The sequence below is a fragment of the Neofelis nebulosa genome, chromosome 12, assembly GCF_028018385.1.
Source record: "Neofelis nebulosa isolate mNeoNeb1 chromosome 12, mNeoNeb1.pri, whole genome shotgun sequence".
NCBI classification, from domain to species: Eukaryota; Metazoa; Chordata; class Mammalia; order Carnivora; family Felidae; genus Neofelis; species Neofelis nebulosa.
The window spans coordinates 85,245,773-85,264,730 of record NC_080793.1 but is presented as its reverse complement, the minus strand read 5'-3'; the positions used below and the strand labels follow the sequence as shown (position 1 = coordinate 85,264,730).

Below are 18,958 nucleotides of genomic sequence, written 5' to 3'. Positions count from 1 at the left end.
AGTTTCCAAACACAGGCATTTCTGATCTCAAATGTGTACTTGGTTCAAACGTTAACACTGCCGCTGAAGTTACTTGAACCACCTGTAGGGCAGGTGGTTCACCTGTAAGACTGCTTACAGGTGGGCATTTATTTACTGTTGCCATAAAGAAGGACACAGGAGGGGAGGATGTACGTATTTAGAAGCCTCCAGCATGAGAGTTTTTATCCTTCAGCTCTTTTGCTTGGCATGGATCTAAGAAGAAAACCCAAAGATGTGTGTGATGCACAGGGAGGTGGTTCTCAAATCTTAGTGAGTTTAAGAATCACCTGGCGGAGCAGGGGAGGGCAGGGCACCCGGGTGGCTCAGCTCAGTCGGCTGAGCATTCAACTTCAGCTCGGGTCATGATCTCACGGCTCATGGGTTTGAGCCCTGCATCAGGCTCTGTACTGACAGCTTGGAGCCTGGAGCCTGCTTCGGATTCTGTGTCTCCCTCTCTCTCTGCCCCCTCCCACTTGTGTGCTCGTGCACTATCTCAAAAAGAAATCAACATGAAAAATTAAAAAAAAAAATCACCTGGGAAAGATGACAAAAACGTAGGTGCTGATGCTGCCAGCAATTCCGAACTCAACAAGCAGAGCCCAGGAATCTAAACTAGAAATGTAAGCACTGGGGTGCGTGGACCACAGACAAATGCCATGGAACAGACTGCCCCAGCCACACTCACACCGTAGATGAATAAAGCATTTAAGACGAGCAGCTGGCAGGTGCTCCCTAGAAGGGGAGAGAGAGGCACCCTGGTTTAATGTGGACTAACTTGCCCTAAGGCTGGCTTGACTCAGCTCCAAGTTTACCTTCAAGCACCCCGTCATTTTGTCGTGTGACACACGGGATTTAGCCAGAAGGAGCTGGCCGATTTTTTACTCTCTCATGTGAAAAAATAATCGTGTGCCGCTTTGCTACATGTCCTCGCAGGATAGTCTCTGGGAGTTGAGCTAGAATCTAACACGTTCTGACACTTTCGCCAGAGGGGGGCCCCACAGACAGGAGCACAGAGGAAGCAAAAGGGAGTGCTGGGAGCAGGATGTAGGATCTTAACCAGTTTCTCCCATCAGCCCCCTGACCACGCTTGCCCCACCAAAATAAATATTTCTTGCTCCAGAAGATTATATCGAGGATCAAACATACCTGCACTAGCCTTTGAGTTCGCTGTCTTACAGATCATTCCATTTTGCTGGCCATTGTCAAAAGAAGTCCATGATTTTGATGATCTGTGGAGGTTAAATCACATGCTGTAAAGGCACCATATCTTAAGGCGAGTTTTGCTCAATTGGGCCATTCAACCTGGAGAAGTAACAGCTGAAAGATAGATTTTGTAGCACCTTTGGTTCCCAGGGGATCTGTTATCATTGCTGCTTGTTAAATATATGCAGATTGGCTTTTGAGATGAAGATACCTTGGAAAATACATTTGTCCTAGTTAGGCCTAGACATTAGCCCATCACAACACATGAAACGTCCTGGAAATGTGTCTTTAGACTCAGGGGCAAATTATTTTGCTCTCCACTCCCTTACTTTCTTCCTTTATGTATACGCTAATGTTTAAATACAATCCTAACAACAAATAGTATGTACTTTTAAATACCCTGGTATGTAACTATGTCACTGAAATACACATTAGTCCGGCTAATATAAGGAATTTTTTTCCCCATCAAAGATTCTCATCCCCAAAGTGCCCTACAGAAATAAAGATGAGTTGGGGGTTTTTTCAGTTTTAAATATGTCTGTCTCCTGGGACCCATTCAAGGATGGTCGGCAGCTGATATTAGCTCCTATCCCCCAGGCCAAGAGGATTAGCACTCTCCCTTCCAGACCTATTCTGGCATTGGGAGCTCTTTCTGCATCCTTGTCATGTAGAGGCTTTTATTTGCTTACTTTCTCTTCCACCTTCCTAAGTGTATTTTCTGACTTAAACAGCCGTCTTTGCTTTCACTATCTTTGAAGAATGGACACAGCAAGAGAAGTGATCTGTGTGGGCACCACCAGATAGTATTGTTGGAAAACTCACTTTTTAAAACCCCTGAGCAAGAATGCAAAGTCTACCAAGCTTAATTAACAGTAGTAATAATAGCTCCCACTTATCAAGTGCTTTCTCTACGTCAGGTCCGGGGCTGAGTACTTTACTTATTCCCCACACGGTAGATTGTTTCATTGTTACTTTATTCTTTTAAAAAAAAATTTTTTTTTAATGTTTATTTATTTTTGAGAGAGAGAGAGAGTGAGACGGAGCATGAGCAGGGGAGGGCCAGAGAGAGGGAGACACAGAATCAGAAGCAAGCTCCAGGCTCTGAGCTGTCAACACAGAGCCAGACGTGGGGCTCGAACCCACGGACCGTGAGAACATGACCTGAGCCGAAGTCATACGCCCAACCGACTGAGCCACCCAGGCGCCACTCATTGTTACCTTATTCTTGAATGGGATCCTCCATTATAATCCCTGTTTACCTTGGACTCGTGGACAGGTAAGTTGGACAATTGCATACAGAAAGCGTTCTCTTACACAAAATAGGCTCTCGCCAAGTATCAGTTGAAGAATTCAAAGAATGGATGGAGGGGCTGAATTTAACTCTATTCTTAAGCAACAAATTCTCCATATTTCTCGAGGAGTGCCCCCTTTCACTGATACCTTGATTCCTGGTCCGTGTGCTAGCAAGTGGCTTTTACATCCAGTTTCTATCTTTCCAGATCCTCTTTCCACCAGTAGAAATGACATAAACGAAGATCATCTCCTTAGTTTATTTTTTTTTCTAGAGCCCTCAGCATGCTACAATAACCTGACAAAGCTTTATCTTGTGTTCATTTCACAATACATTTCATGCAGTTCACAGCTGTGATTTGGGTTTACATCGACATGACGCATGTTTCAATTCAGCCATGTGAAAAGAATTAATTCTTAATGGAGTTTGTCTCTGAAAACCGTCCAAGCTTAAATAAGCATGTGAGCAGTTCACTCTATTCTCAAGTGCAGTCTCTCTCAAATATGCAAGAAGGATTTTTAGCATAAGAATATAAGGTCCCTGTTCCGAGTCCATTTGCAACTAAACCATTTCCTTTAGGCTTTACATATCCTGAGGAATCCTCTTTCACAAAACTGCATTCAAGTATACTATTTTATCGGACATTCCGGGTTGAGTTGAGGAACGAGGCTGACCTTCAGCCTTACATCCCCAAATAACATCTTCCAGTGGACCCGGCTTTTCCCAAGACTATTCTTAGCATCAGACTCTCTTTTACAATACACATTCAGCACTAAAGCCACAGAGTAGAGCTATTTGGCATTTTCCAATGAAGTGCAAGAAATTAAATAAGTTATGTGTTTGTTTTTTTTTTTTATTGCCAAGGTATAGAATCAAGCACAGTCACTTTGCGAAACAGAAGGAAAGGGGGGTATACACAGGTCGTGACCTCTCCTCGCGAGGGGGAGAGGGGTGTGGGGGAGGGGCAGATGCACAGAAAACGTCACCTGGTCCCCACCCGGCAGGTAAGCCCTTTAAGAGGATGTGTTGAGTATCCTGGAGTCCGAAGAGTCGGACCGCTCGTCGTAGTCGTCCTCGGTGTAGATGGACTGCTTGGCCACGATCGGACAGCCGTCGTCGGGGATGGAGATGCGGGGGTCCTCGGGGGCGCGCGCGGGGAGGACAGGCGAGCTCCGGAAGACGCCGGCTGAGTTAGTGGGGAAGGGGCCCACGTACTGGGACCTCAGCTGGTACTGCTGCTGCAGCGTCATCGTGTTCCACAGGGTGACGTCGTTGGGCAAAAAGGGGCTGGACTGGTTCCTCGCCAAGGTATTCCTCAGCATCAGCGGGTAGCGGGGCGGCTGGGGGAAGGGGTGCTGCAGGGGGACCGCCAAGGGGTTGGGGACAACGTTACTGGAGTCGGCGGAAAACCTCAGCGTGTCCGGGACCCTGAAGGCCGAGCCCACGGACCACTTGGACGAGGAGATGGGGTAGGAGCTCAGGCTGTGTTCGAAGATGTGGCCGTTGGAGGGCAGCACCAGCCCCTCGGGCTCGGCCGCAGTTCTGTCTGCCGCCGCGGAGACGGACGAGCGGCTGGTCAGAAGGACCTCCACGGCGCTCACCAGGTCGCCCCCGCAGCCCTTCAGGATCAGCTCCAGCACCGTCGGCTTCTGGTTGGGGAATATTTTTTTTAACACTTCCAGGGGCGGTCTGTTGGCTTTCAGGCTGAAGGGCAGGGACACGGTCCCCGAGGGGCCCTCGATCAGCAGGTGGTTCTGCTCCGCGTGGTACTTGGGGCTGTCGGGGCGGCTTTCCGGGTTCCCGCCGTTTTTCTGGACCGCGTAGCCGCCTTCGTCCACCGACACGATCTCGGGACTCTCGGGGGTGAAGCAGCCCTTACTTTTGGCCACATCCGGGGAGCTCCTCTGGTCGGCGTCTTTGTCGCTGAAGGTCTCTGTGTTATCAGCCGAGCTGCTGTCCCCCAGTCGTTCTTCAGTCAGATCTGAAAAGCAGAGAACAGCTAAGTTAATCCTTTGCTGGTGTGCATGGAGAGGAGCAATTGGAGAGAGCCCCACACACGCATTTTGGAAGGGAACCACGGCTCGTGTTTGCTAACACACTTAAAGCCTGCCTGCCTGCTTGCTTGCTTGCTTGCTTCCTAAAAAAAGGCTTGAACTCATGACCTTGAGATCAAGAGTCACATGCTCTATGACTGAGCCAGCCAGACACTCCTGTGCAGAAAGCCTTTTAAGAAAAATCCAAACCACCTCATTGGCAAATGGAGGGGAGGGAAGACTAAATAAAAATCTAGAAATTGGAGTGATTTCTCAGACTAAGAATGTGCAGAGAAGCCTTGCCCTAAACACAGAACAGTGATGTGATCCCTATAACCGTTAAAGATGCAGCTGTCATAGCAGTAACCATCTAAATAGGGACGCTCTGTAGTTCTAGGGATAAAAACAGCACAGGGAAGAATAGGAAAATGAGCTTGGGTTTGTCTTCTGGCTACTTTTCTGCAAATGAGGTGGCTGGTGACATCTGCAGACATCATCGGCTGGTACATGACCCCTATATCCATAGAAGGGAATTTTAATATTTTCAATCCATTTCCCACAGGCAGATTTTGTGGTACATGTGTCTTGTGAACCAGTCATCTATTTCATCAGGTTACCATGTACAGTAATTAGTCAATATCATTTCCAAAGTGAAAGAAAGGAGCCACGATACATTGAAATCTTTCTTTAAAAGCCACTGGAGTGACTGACAGACTGGAAGTAGAGGCAAGGCAAAACCAGCTGTGAATTCTGGACAGCGAGGCAGGTTGCATGACGGAAAGAAGGAAATGGCTGGAGAGCTTTGTCAAACTGCACAGGGGTCATGACCCATCAATGAAACAGTGCGCCCATAACTCCAGGACCACAGAGTGCAAGAGGTAAAAATGTTTCACCAACTGTTTTATTAGTAAGGTTCATGGAAAGGATTTGAAGATACCTTCTTGAATTATATTAAAAGGGGTGGGGGGGAGTTTCCTGGGTAAAGCAGAGATTGGCTGTGAACTTAAACCAGGTGCAATTTTAACATTTTGACTTAAGATATTACCCCCCAAAGGGCTAGGATTTCTACGCAGGCAGAAAGGAGTAGGTAAGACTGGTTTGCTTGCTTTGGACATGCCAACAGGCCTCTATAATAAAAGAACATATTCTTTATTAGCACGCTATAAGCAAGTAGATTTTTATCCTTTTGAAAGCATTTACTGACTGTCTCTACTCAAAGCCAGTGCAACTGATCTAAAGATGAAAATTATTAATGACCCAGTTGTCAGGTTGTAAACAATCGGTTTGCCTGTGTTTTCTACGGCCTGCCTGAATAGCTTCCTTGTCATTTTCTCTGTGGGCACACCTGATTATCTTTAGAATGCCAGCCGGTGGAATTTCATCACAGCCCTGTCAAAAAAATCTATCTCCTTCTATTTGTTGTTGTTTATTTTAAAAGCCTTAAACAAAGGCCCATTTATGAACATTCTTCTAATATGGGATTTACTTCAAGCATAATGGAAAACTAGAAGGTGAGTTCTTCAACAGAGTAATAACTATGCGCCAAGCATAAATGAGCACCTTTTAAAATGTGCTTAAACTGTATCGGTACAACTTTCAGTCCTATGACTGATCTGGTACAAATTCACTTATCCCCAATTTGCATTTTAAGTAAACTACTGCTTTTTCTAAGACAAAATGTGAGGTTTGTATGTGGGGATCATCTGCAGCCCACATATATTATGCCAGCTCTGCTTTCGAGCACAGCTCGGGTTGGGGGCGTGGGGGGAGGTGCAGAAGACCTATCTTTGCAAGAGGAATTTGACATATTCCCTCTCGCAATTCCCCAGGACAGGGGATCCACATGTCCTCTCCTGAGTTAATGTGGTATTTGTTCTTGATCCAAAAGAGAAAAACAAGGACAAAAAACTTCTGGAGATTCTAATCAGAGAGACCTATGTCAACTTTCCTGACTCATGACCCCATGCATGCCTTTTGGCAGTTAACTCTATTACTAAACCCTTGAAAATGAGTGGACAGGGACAGTATGTCAGCTCTGCACTGAACTGAACACACAATTGGAGTTTGGCCCCTGCCCCGTGGAGCTTAGGAAAACAAGTCAAATACACTCCCCAGGTAAATATTAAATAATGTTTTAAATACTATATGCCTCTAAGCAGGGTTTTTTAATTTAACTTTAGCTTTCCTTACCTATCATTATCAGCATCGAGTATTTGTATCCCTGTAATATGCAAGACGCCGAGGGACATAGAAAAAAGGGAGTGAAAAATACCAGGAAGTATAAGACTTGTCCCTGACTGGAGGAACTTATGATCTAGCTGAGCAGATAAAAGGCATGTGCAGGAAGAAAAGCAAACATAGCCAGACAGAACTTGCTTAGTATCAAATATGATACTTACTGTACACAAACATTCATAGTAGCATTATCTGCCATAGCCCAAAGGTGGAAGGAGCCCAAATGTCCACGGAAGGACGAATAGATAAATAAAATGTGGTGCATACGTACAATGCAGTATTATTCAGTCTCAAAATGTAATTCTGACACATGCTACTGTGGGGATGAGCCTTGAAAATATACTAAGTGAAATAAGCCCGTCACAAAAGGACACATATTCTATGGTTCCATTTATACGAGGTACCTGGAATAGACAAATTCAGAGATAAAAAGTAGAATGGGAGCAGCTGGGTGACTCAGTTGGTTAAGCATCCGCGTTTGGCTCAGGTCGTGATGTGAGCATCCAACTTGCGTTCAAGTCACGATCTGATGGCTCCTGAGTTCAAGCCCCCTGTGGGGCTCTGTGCTGACAGCTCAGAGCCTGGAGCCTGCTTTGGATTCTGGGTCTCCCTCTGTCTCTGTCCCTTCCTTGCTCTCGCTCTGTCTCTCTTTCTCAAAAAATATACAAACATTAAAACAAAAATTTTAGGGGCGCCTGGGTGGCTCAGTCGGTTAAGCGTCTGACTTCGGCTCAGGTCATGATCTCGCGGTCTGTGAGTTCAAGTCCCACATCAGGATCTGTGCTGACAGCTCAGAGCCTGGAGCCTGCTTCGGATTCTGTGTCTCCCTCTCTCTCTGACCCTCCCCGCTTCATGTTCTGTCTCTCTCTGTCTCAAAAATAAATAAACGTTTAAAAAAATTTTTAAAGAAAGTAGAATAATCGTTACCAGGGCCAGAGGGAAAAGAGGAAATGGGGACATATGGTTTAATAGGTACAGGGTTTCAATTTCAGATGATGAAAAAGTTCTGGAAATGGACACTAGTGTGGTTGCACAACATTATGAATGCACTTAATGTCACTATATTGTAACCCTAAAAAAGGTTAAAAGAGTTAAATCTCACATTATGTGTGTTTTACCACAATAAGAAAAGAGAAAGAATGGGACACACAGTATCAGAGCAGTATAGGAGATGGTGAGATTTAAACAAAAATTTTTTTAACATTTATTCACCTTTGAGAGACAGAGACAGAGCACAAGCAGGGGCAGGGCAGACAGAGAGGGAGACACAGAATCCAAAGCAGGCTCCCGGCTCTGAGCTGTCAGCACAGAGCCCAATGTGGGGCTCGAACCCACGAACTACGAGATCGTGACTTGAACGGAAGTTGGACGCTTAACCGACTGAGCCACCCAGGTGCCCCAAGCGTCTTCTTTTAAACGACAATTTTTCTCAGGACATCTGTCTGGCTCAGTCCACAAAGCATGTGACTCTTGATCTCTAGGTAGTGTGTTCAAGCCCCACGTTGAGGGTAGAATTTACTTTAAAAAAAAAATTTTTTTTTAAAGATCATTTTTCCCATGCTGGATAAGTTGCAAATGCTGAAAATATTTGTGGAAAATGTCTTGAGGTCTACCACCAAATTCAGTGCTGCACAGAACACGTCAGGCTCCAGAAGAAAGTGAGTCAAGGAGCCGAAGTTCAGTCACAGGAGAGCTAGAGAAGGATGTTCTGGCTCATCTGACCTATCTGCCGTTGTGAAAACGTATTTTTCACCCCAATCTACTGGATACTGGATGACAGGACTATAAATCTGACAACGCAAAATGCCAGTTTTGTAACTATTTTCCTGTCCTGCAGAAGAGGCCACAATAGCATCTTATACGGGTGCCAGCTCGTTCACCAACTGTGAACCTCCAGACTGCAACGGTCCCTTCCTTTATTTTCTTGTGCCACCCTGTCCCCCTGCTATGGTGACATGCCCCCAGCAGCCTGTGCTTGCTTCCTGTTCCTTCTCAGCCGGGGAGGGGGGGGTGTGGATTGTGCTGATTCATCCACACACTCTTCTCAGGTTTCTGGGAGGTCAGCCTCCCCAGCTCAGTGCCCAGGCTACGGCCCAGTGGTCAAAAAATAAAAAATAAAAAGCTAACAGGATGTCACAGGGATCAAGTCTACAAATTCAAGGCATTCCAACTAACTGGGCTCAGCACTGTTCATATCCTGTTCAAAGGGAAGACAGAAGCCATTGAAGGAAGCAAGGTGTGGGACACATCTATGGCCTTCATGCACCTGAATATTGCGTGAGCAGAATTCCTATCAACAGCCAAGGCTCTTGGGGTTTCAAAAGTGGACAAGGGAAGACTAGGCTCTCACTTTGTGGCACTTCTGTTCACCCAGCAGTAACTTCTCAAGGGCAGAATGGAGCGTCCCTGCACTCCTGTGGCACTGTGGTATCTGGAATTGGTTGTACTGTTGTCCCTAACCTAGATGTATTGTAAATTACCCAGATGTACTGTAAATTATTCTATAAATACAGACTTCCACAAGTAATTATAGAGGGTGAGTTTTGCGGCCTGTGATAAAGTACAACTTAATAACAGGTGTTTCTTTACATCTCTAGGGTTTTTTTTCCCTAAACGAACTTTGCAAAATGTTCGTGTTGGCTTAAAACACAAAGGCCTTTCTAGATACGGAAATGTGACACTGCTAACCAACGGAATGGAAAGGGAAATCGTCCCCAAACACTCTACCCTCTTTCTTTTTGAAACTGACACCCTCATTCCTAGAACATGGAGAGTAAGAATATACTCCAACTGATAACATGTCTACCCCTAGTAATAGGGGTACACAAAGCCAAACCTTGTCTTCAAAAAGGAGAAAGAAATCAATTTCATCTGATATTCCAAATTACCTATTGAAAGTGATACAATCTGGTTTTTTTTAATTTTTTAAAAATGTTTATTTATTGTTGAGAAAGAGACAGAGAATGAGCAAGTGAGGGACAGAAAGAGAGGGAGACCCAGAATCCATAGCAGGCTCCAGGCTCTGAGATGTCAGCACAGAGCCTGATGTGGGGCTCGAACCCACAAGCCATGAGATCATGACCTGAGCTGAAGTCGGAGGCTTAAATGACTGAGCCACCCTGGTACCCTATAATCTGCTGTTTCTAATGCTTAAACATCCAGGTATTTTAAAAATCTTTCTATTCATTCTTCCATGTCATATTTTTCGTGATACAGAATTAGTCCTAGGGGCGCCTGGGTGGCTCAGTCAGTTGAGCGTCTGACACCGGCTCAGGTCATGATCTCACAACTTGTGAGTTCCAGCCCTGCTTCAGGCTCTGTGCTAACAGCTCAGAGCCTGGAGCCTGCTTAGTATTCTGTGTCTCCCTCTCTTTCTGCCCTTCCCCTGCTCATGCTCTGTCTCTCTCTCAACAATAAATAAACATTAAAAAAAAAAAAAAAAGAATTAGTCCTAACCACCCCTCAACTAAACCATTCACTAAGCTTTAAGTATTTAAAAGAAGTAGATATTCAATTCAGAAGGAAATTTTTTCCATCCGTGATAATGCTACCAACTTCAAAAAATACATAAACCTTAAGATAGCTCCAAGACTTTTTTTTTTCTTTTGCTACAGACTATAACTAGGGAGAGAAACTGAATAGTCACACAAAAGTGGCTTCCAATCTAAAACTACAGTTTGCAAAAAGTCTTTAGAGGACTTTTTAAATATGAAAATGTAGTTACGTGTTTAAAAAAAAAAAAACCCTAGGTATTCATTTCAAATATTTGGGGAAGTCTACCATGTACGGGAAATAAACATTCTGCTCAATACACATAAAAATAGAGAGAGACTCTTTCAGACTCTAAGATGGTGGCTTTATCCATTCTATCCAATTATAGCTACAAAAACAAAAATAGATCTTGAATGAAAACACAAAAACACTGGCATAGAGAGGGATGTTTCCTAGTGCAAAAGTCACCAGACTTTTTTTTTTTCTTTTGAAATTATGTCATACATTTTGAAACATGAATTGTACCCCATGTTCTGTCGACTTGAGCTTGGGGGAGGGGGGACACACTTGTAACTAATTGTTCCCTGAAGGGTCATTTTCCAAGCACACCAGTCTTACAGCAATGACAGAAAAGGAAGGAACCTAGGCTGGACAGGGCTTCTCGAAGAGACCAATGCCCAATCAGAATGCCCAACATACTTTTTTACATTTTCTGTTATTTTTATCTCACACTAGAAGTGCTGCATCATAAAAAAAACAAAAACGAAAAAAATGGGTGAAAATCTAAAGTATAGCAGGGAATGAATGTAGGTGGAAAATCATTCCTTTTCTTCTGTGTGTGTGGGGGGGGGGTGGTATGGATCCTGTGAAAAGTATAGACAGTCATGCTTCGCTTTTTAAAATTCATTAACAACACTAGCTTACTAATGTGTGAAGGAATCAGGATGGTTCCTTGGGATCAATATTTGGGGGAACATTGGGCAGAACTTAAGGAAATAAGGCTTGCAACAGTGGACTTTGTATGTCTTGCAAAAATTTAGTTTCGAACTTTGTTGACTCAGGAACACTTTTCAAGAAGGAGGAAAATTACCTGTAAATCTACCTGTTTATTTGGTACTTATAAAAATACGGCCAGTGGGGTGCCTGGGTGGCTCAGGTCATGATCTCATGTTTTGTGAGTTCGAGCACTACGTAGGGCTCTGGCCTGACAGGGAGGAGCCTGCTTGGGATTCTCTTTCTCTCTCAAAAAAAAAATTAATCAGCATTTTTTTAATGTAGCTGTCTACTCATTCATACATCTATTTAACAAAAACCTTAAGTCTCTTACTATGTTCCCAGGCACTGTATTAGGGAAGATTATACAGAGCTGATCAAAACCTTGCCTCTCGGCCACTGAGAGGCTTACAGTTTACTGATTCATCTTCTGTAAAAATTTCCGTCACCTATGCGGTTGGTCACATCTTACACTGAAATGCAGCAAATAACTAAAAGGCCGGTGGCTGGGCAGACTGTGCTGTATCCACAGGGTTCACATTGTTGTAAACATTCACTGGAGAGACAAAGCTGGCAACAAATACTCATCCCTGAACTAATAAAAGTAATAAACTAAAAGTAATAAACGGGGGGGGGGGGGGGGGGAGAATACCAATCCCCGCTTTGTACAATGTGTATCTGCCTAGTCATTGCAATAAAAAGAGAGAGAGAGAGGAAGATTAGAGATTCAGTAGAGAACTGACCTTCTGAATGTTCAGTTTTCCATAATACTGTTACTCAGCACTTGACTGTGCTTATTTTTATAGCTATTTAGTTATAAAATAAAATGGAAAAAAACTACACATAGTTTTGTTTTCGGTTCCCCTTAGTTTCCTTGGAGAACCAGAGTCTGCAGTGTTCAGGCGGTAGATGGACCTGTGACCACCAGCTGTTACTGCTCAGGCCTTGATCTCTGCCTTGAGCCCCCCCCCCCCCATTCCCCAGTCCCCAGTCCATACCCCAGTGCCCCGCCCACTGCCTCATCTCCTCCCCAGACAAGAAGATCCAGGGACCTGAGAAGCCAGAACAAGTTAAAAAGCCAAAGAAAGGAGGAAAGCCAGAGGGGAGGAAGAGGGGAAGGGAGGAGAAAGGGAGGCAGGGAGGAGGCAAACAGATTTTTGCTGAGCTCCTCCCTCCCAGGAAGAAGTGCAACAGTTCCAGAAAGGGGCTCCAAGTCCTCCAGGGACGTTGATTTATGAAGATTTACTCACTTTCTCTCTGTAAAGCTGTTAGCAGAAAGTGCTGACTGGCTGCAGCAAAGAATTTCTCATCAATGCTCTTTGATTGTATTTTGCAAACAAAATGCCTGTTGCTTGGTAACATTTCACTTGAGCCTGACCTTCCCCGAAAGTTATTGCTATCAGATTCGATTTACACTGTCCTCCTGTGATTACTGTAATCTTTTAAACCCGGGAGTTCATCCATCAGGGAAAAGAAAAGTTGGTTGTGTAAGTCGAGAGCGCGGCTATCGGCCAGATTTATAACCCGGAGGAGTGTGTTGGGGTGGGGGTGGGGGGATCGTTCCCGGGCGGCAGCGGACCTGCCGCTCCCAGACGCGTTTTTCCTGCCAACCCTGTCCTCAGCGCCACAAGACGGACACTCGGGGCCCCGAGGAGAGAAAGAAGCTGCTGGACGCGCAGGATCGACCCCCACCCGGAGTGGCGCCCTGCGGGGTGATTGGGTGGGTTCGGCCTCGACCTGGGGCCGCCAGACATGCAGGTCGCCCCGTTAAATGTGAACTTCAGATGAATAACCAAGGGTTTTTTAGTCGAAATATGCCCCATGCGATATTTGACATGTTATTTTTTTGTTTGTTTGCCTATTTGCACATTTTTGTGCTACCTCTCACACCCCACCGGAGCTCGGGAGGCAGCGGGGAGGGCGCAGAGGGGCCGCCGGCTTCTCCACCCTGCAGCGCGCCGGCCCGGGAGCGAGCGGGGAGGGAGCCGACCGCGGCGCCCGACCCGCCGCCCACTGTCTCCCCGGGACCGGGTGCAAGGGGACGGCGGCCCAGTGCCGCCGCGCAAACGCCCTCCCTAGCCTTCCCGCACCGCCGCCCTCGGAGGGGAAAGCCCCAGCCCCGGGCGCCGCCGCGGGCTCCCCGAGTCCCGGACCGCGGCCCAGGGCCACCGCCCGCACTTGCGGCGCTCCCGGGGCAGCGTGCACAGCCCCCGCTTCGCACCCCCTAAACCGGCCCCGGAGTAAGGGCTTGGAAGAGGCCACTGGTACAGGACCGCTCCTTCCTCTGCACTGGGTTAGTTTCTGTGTTTCAGAGTGCAACTTGCGTGCGAGCCGCGTTCCTCGCCTCAAATCTGGCCTTCTTAAATAACCAGACCCCCGTTTTAAAAAATTCATAGGTACACTTCATGAATGACTTTGAAGTCTTCCCCGCTTTTTTCGTTTGCTTCTAGCCTGTATTCACCAGGGTTTCCCATTCTGGCCTAGACCAGTGATCCAGTAACAATCATACTTGCAGGTGCCTCTGTCTCTTAAAAAAAAAAAAAAAATTAAAGTAAAATTAAAAATTAGGAAGCACTGGACAGGACCCAACCAAGCTGGAGCAGAAAAGCACAGAGCCTGCATTAAGTCGCTAGGAGGTGCCCCGCAGGAGGTAAAATTAAATAAAGGCAGTTTTCCAAAATCTTACTTCTTTCCCTGTAAGTCTCTTTGCTCCTTTTCAGGAGAAACACCCAGGAAAGGAGCTCCTACTTTCCTATATGATCCTGTTCTTCTATTCCTGACCAAATAAGCTGGCTTTCTGTTTCTTTCTTTTTCCTTTAAGAACATTTTAAAGAACTTGTGTGCATATTTATTTTGTAGATAAATGTAGGAAGAATCTATAACTACAGGTCTTTCCTTGCATAGTGGGGAGAAGACCGAGGACACACTCCCAGAGGAAAGCCGGGGGGTGGGGGTGGGGTGGGGTGGGGGGGGTGGAGGGATGAGAACACAGGAATGTAATTTTAGCTCCTCACCTTGGTTGTGACCCTTAACTTTCCTCAGCTCTTGAGCCCACGTCCTGAAAGGCTGGCTTGGCTGGTTGAAGCTGCTGACTCAGACACACTAAGAGCTGAAAGATGTTCACACTTCCCATGATATTTTCATGGGGGGAGGGGAGAGAGTGAGGAGGGAACTTAGGAAAATAAGCCAGTCAATGGTATAAAGAAGCCTAAATTCGAATTTGGAGCTCAATCAAAATCTAATAATATCAGACCAGCCATAGACGATAATCAAGCAGCAAGGGAGGAAAAAAGAATGCTTCAATCCGTAACTAGAATTAATAACATTAGGGTATGAAACGTCTCCTTAAAACCACCACCACATTGAAAGGAATGCTCCATGAACTACACCGTTAGATAAAATAACCCCTATTTCTTCTAAGAATTTGATGCAGGATTTTGGGAAAGATTTCTTCAAGCAACAAAACCGAGTCTGGGGGTTAACCTGTCACTCCCCTAACAGGGTGTGTTTTCTCCAATGGGTGCCCAGCAAAGGTACCCTTCTGTCTCTCAGGCCAGCGCTTTTCTCAAGGATTTCTGGAGAGGGAAAAAGATTCCTGAGTTTGTGCACCTGTGTTTGTATCCAACAACAAAAAAAAAACGTATGTCTCCATAGCTGTGTACCAAAGAGGCCCTTTGCAAAACGAAGCGCGTTTTTGACACCGGTAGCACAAAGAAACAAATCTCGGTAATGTGTCAGCAGATATTTACATTCCTAATGGTCTGTGAACTTCTTGTCCGTGTGGACACGTGGATGTACTATTCCAACAGACCTTCACCTACCTCTCTAAACCGTAGTGAGCTACTCGTACAAGAGTATCGGATGTGCTTCTCAATGCGCATGGCATGTTACATACAAACACAGTACAAGAATAATTGCAAAAAGGTATAATACAGACAGCCAGAGCAATCACATCTAGACAGTTTTCCCTAACTTAAACCCCAAAGAGCCTTTCTCCACAAAAAGCACTGCATAGAACTGATCCACTTGTGTGCAAGACTTCCTAATGGGAAATAATTATCTGTTCTTTTCCTGCCTCCTCCCACCACTGGATTGGTAGTTGGCTTTTTTTTTTTTTTAAGAACGGAATTATGGGGTTGAACCAATTGAAAGAAGAGAACAAAAGTTGTATAAATGAACTTGCAAGGTATGTGATGTGACCAGCTGGAAACTGAGCTTTTGGTCCCTGATGGCTCACCAACCCCCCCTCCCCCCCCCCCACCCCGCGCCATCACTCTGACCTCTCCTTGTGGTAAATCCTAGTCTCCTTTTCAATTATTTGTTTTCAACTTGGAAGGCTCAGGCTATCCCGGAATAATTGGTATGAAGTAAGAGAGAGAGCACCAAGTCTGGTTTGTCCAGTTGAAATCTGTCTCCCTCTTTTATTCCCCCACAGCACACTGCCACAGCTGCTACCCCGCCCTCCTTCCCCCCTTCCGGCTGGCTCTCCCTCCCCCTCCTGCCCTGGCTGTTTTGGTTTGGGGACTCTTCAGAGACCCTGAACTTTGGCTATCCCAAGGGATGGTTTGAAGAGCACAGGATGTGAAAGAATCTCCTGGACAAAGACTCCAGAAGCCAATGCCCTTGGGGTGCCGTAGGGCAGATGGCCCCTGCAAAATGCTACTACCCCTCCCCAGAAACTCCAACTCCTGCTCTGGTGCTGGGGAGATGAAGACCGGGAAACTGGAAACGGAAAGGCTAAGCAGAGTCAGTGGCATGGATCAGCTTCTAGAACCCAGACAAAGCTCTCCTAGTTACTAACTTGTCCTAACTTAAAGGAGAAAAGCAAAAAGGATCTTCTTTCTCCCTATCTCCTCTTCCTCTGTGGTAAATCTATAAATACAAAGAGATCGGGTGGGACAAAAGCGAGTAGGGGCGGGGGGGGGGGGGCTCATTACTCCGAGACAGGCGTATACCCAACCTACTTTGGATTAAATGTCCACAAAACCCACGTTCAGCAAACTGTCCTCTGTCCAGAAAACGCCCAGTCTTACTCTTCACATAACATGTTCTCAGAGCTTCAGGCCTGCAGATCATAACTGAGCAACGGGGACAGCCGAACTGGGCCATCCAGGCTGCCTACCAACCCACCCCAAAATGAGTGAGCCTGTATTTCCCCAGCTGCACCCAGCAGTCCAGTGCTCCTGAAAGCATCTCTCCAGAAGCCAGGGGTAATGTCTTTTTTGGCGGTGGGGTGGTCATAAGCTCTATCAGTTCTCCCTACAGGAGGGTGCTGGGACTTCCAGGGCCTTCCCTCTCCCAAGTCCAGCACAGCCCCTACTCCCCTTCCTAGGAAGATGGGCTTTTTTCCTGTATATATTTGCCCCAGTCCCAGTCCAAGGGAAACGTCAAACACTCTCCACTCAAATCTAAGAGCCTAAAATCAAAGCGGCACTTGGGCTGGGCAGGACAGCAAGCTAGAGACTCCCCAGGAGCAAAGACACTCAACTGAGGCCTGGAGGAAGGAAACGGAAGTGGGGAGGTGGGGTGGGGGCGTATGACCACCTCCGGGACACTGGGTAGACCCATCCTCTCTACAGCACCCAAGAGAGGAAAGGGGAGGTGACAGAGCCTTTGCTCCAAATCCGTGGCTTAGCAGCATGGGGCCCAGAACCTGGGAAAGGGCTGGGCAGAGGCGTCCTTCTCCATTGGAGGTCAGGTTCTGAGACACATGAGGGCGGCCGGGGAACGGTGTTTAAAGGATTTGAGCAGCTCTGCAAAAGCTGGGTGCGCCAGATTCTGGGTCCCCGCTACGAATTCGGGAACGTTTCCGGCTCTTTTTAACTAGGCTTGCAAATGAGGCTTCTTCAACAAATTGCAAGAAGCTGGAAGCCACCGTGCGCTACTGGAAAGGCTTCGGGTCCGCTCCAATCCCTTGAGTCCGAGAAGCAAGCCCAGCTCGGACTCAGCCAAGCCCTGGCTTAGACTAGTCACCTGCACCTACCTGTTCCAACCTCCAAAGACAAGGCTCCCTAAGCCCGCAGCCAGAAAAGCCGGGCCACGCGATGGGGTGTGTGCCCGCGTGGGTTTTAATTTGGTCCTGGTTCGAACTCTTTATTTACCGGCTGAAGCAGCCACGTCCCCCTTTTTACCTGGGGAAGGTATTTGGCAAGCCCAATGCACGGTCCCGCCGTTTGGCTCGCCGGCGCCGCGCCTGTGCTCTACCTGCTCCGGGTCCGGACTGAAAACCAGCCCGCGCCGGAAGAGTGTGAACCGGCTTGGCGGGACTTTGAAGGGAAGGCCCGAACCCCTGCCTCGGGGCCTCCCGGGCCAAACCGCGGCGGCCGCTCCCAAGTTTTCGCCCACGCGCCGCGCCCGGCTCCCGCACCGCAAGACGCTCGTACCTGGCTTGGCGAGGGGCGCCTGCAACGCCCCGGGCTGGGACTCGGCGGCCCAGCGCAGCGCGGCGGCCGCAGCCAACTCGGCTGCGGGGCGCGGCGGCGGCGGCGGCGGCGGCGCCTGAGAAGGCTGCGAGGTCGGCGGCGGCTGCGGGGCGGCGGCGGAGTCCCCCGGCGGCGGGGGTCCCGGCAGGGCGCGCAGGGAGTCCGGGATGAGGCTCTCGAGGCTCTCGTTGGCCTGCTGCCTGCGCAGCGCCACCTGCGCTGCCATGACCCGCTGCCGCTCGATGATGAGGATGCACTTCTCACAGGTGCAGTCCTTGAAGCGGCAGTAGCGCTTGTGGCCCTTGAGCCAGGACAGCACGCCGTGGTTGCGGCAACGCGCGCACTTGGGCGTGCGCTGCAGGGGCGCCCGCGGCGGCTGCGACACCGGGCCGCCCATGTACAGGTAGGGGGAGCCGTAGCCGTTCATGTCCCGGACTTCAGGAAGAGCAGGCGGGCTGGCGGCGGCAGCGGGCCAGGGGGCGCTGGACGGCGGGGCAGAGAGGCCCGCTCTCGGGCGGCCTCCGGGCGGCGCGGTCCTCGGTCCCGCAGCCCCGGCGGCCGCGTGCGCTCCGGGATGGCGGGAGGTGCAGCGGCCGTCTTCAAGGATCCCGCAACGCCCGCACCCTCAGCCTCCCTCCGGTGCTCCGCAATCCCACGCGCGTCGCGTCGCTCTGCCAGAGGCTGCTTCGGCTGGCACGTCCTTCCTCGCAGAGGCGTTGCGGCGGCTGCAAAGAGCCGGCGAGAGCTCTGGTTAAGGTCTGAGCCAGCTCGTCTGCAGCTCCCGCGCGCGCCGGGCGGCCCCAGCACCTCCTCCGCCGCCCTCCCCCCTCCACTCCTCCTCCCTCCCACTGTCACCCCCACCCCTAGGGTCCCGATCTCCTTGCACTCCCCACTCCCCACCCCACTCCACGCCTTCCTCTTTCCTTCCCGCTCGCGCCCCCAGAGTCCCTGCACTTCACCTTCCTTACCACCTGCAGCCAGGCCACTCTGGCGGGGGCGCTCACGGCCCCCTACTCCACGCTCCCTCCGCTCGGCCGGACTGCGGCGCTCCGGGACGCGGCGGTGCACGCGGGGCGGGGAAGAGGAGGGCCGGCGGGGGTGCGGGTGGAGGTGCCTGTAGGCCAGTGAGCTGGCCGCTCCCCTTCTCTCTCCTCCCCTCCCTGCAGGCCTGATTTGTCGGCACCGAGCCCGAGGCCACTTTCATCCCCACACTTGGCGGCCGAAATGGCTCGGCCAGATCCGAAGCCTTACCCGAGCCTTGCGGGTGC

The 18,958-nt window shown here is 48.6% G+C and overlaps 1 protein-coding gene and 1 long non-coding RNA gene across 2 annotated transcripts; one reads left to right on the top strand and one right to left on the bottom strand.

The window, feature by feature from the left end:
- Positions 1-2,760: 2,760 nt before the first annotated feature.
- On the bottom strand, positions 2,761-18,482 carry DMRT3 (doublesex and mab-3 related transcription factor 3). The gene is made up of 2 exons (XM_058695777.1): positions 17,652-18,482; positions 2,761-4,496 (listed from the first exon to the last, which is right to left on the bottom strand). The coding sequence occupies exons 1-2, from the start codon at positions 18,115-18,117 to the stop codon at positions 3,529-3,531; spliced, it is 1,434 nt and encodes a 477-aa protein (XP_058551760.1). The 5' UTR covers positions 18,118-18,482; the 3' UTR covers positions 2,761-3,528.
- Positions 4,067-7,437, top strand: LOC131492114 (uncharacterized). Its single transcript, XR_009251860.1, has 3 exons — positions 4,067-4,167; positions 5,111-5,426; positions 6,752-7,437. It is a non-coding gene; the product is annotated as an uncharacterized LOC131492114 (long non-coding RNA).
- Positions 18,483-18,958: the final 476 nt, after the last annotated feature.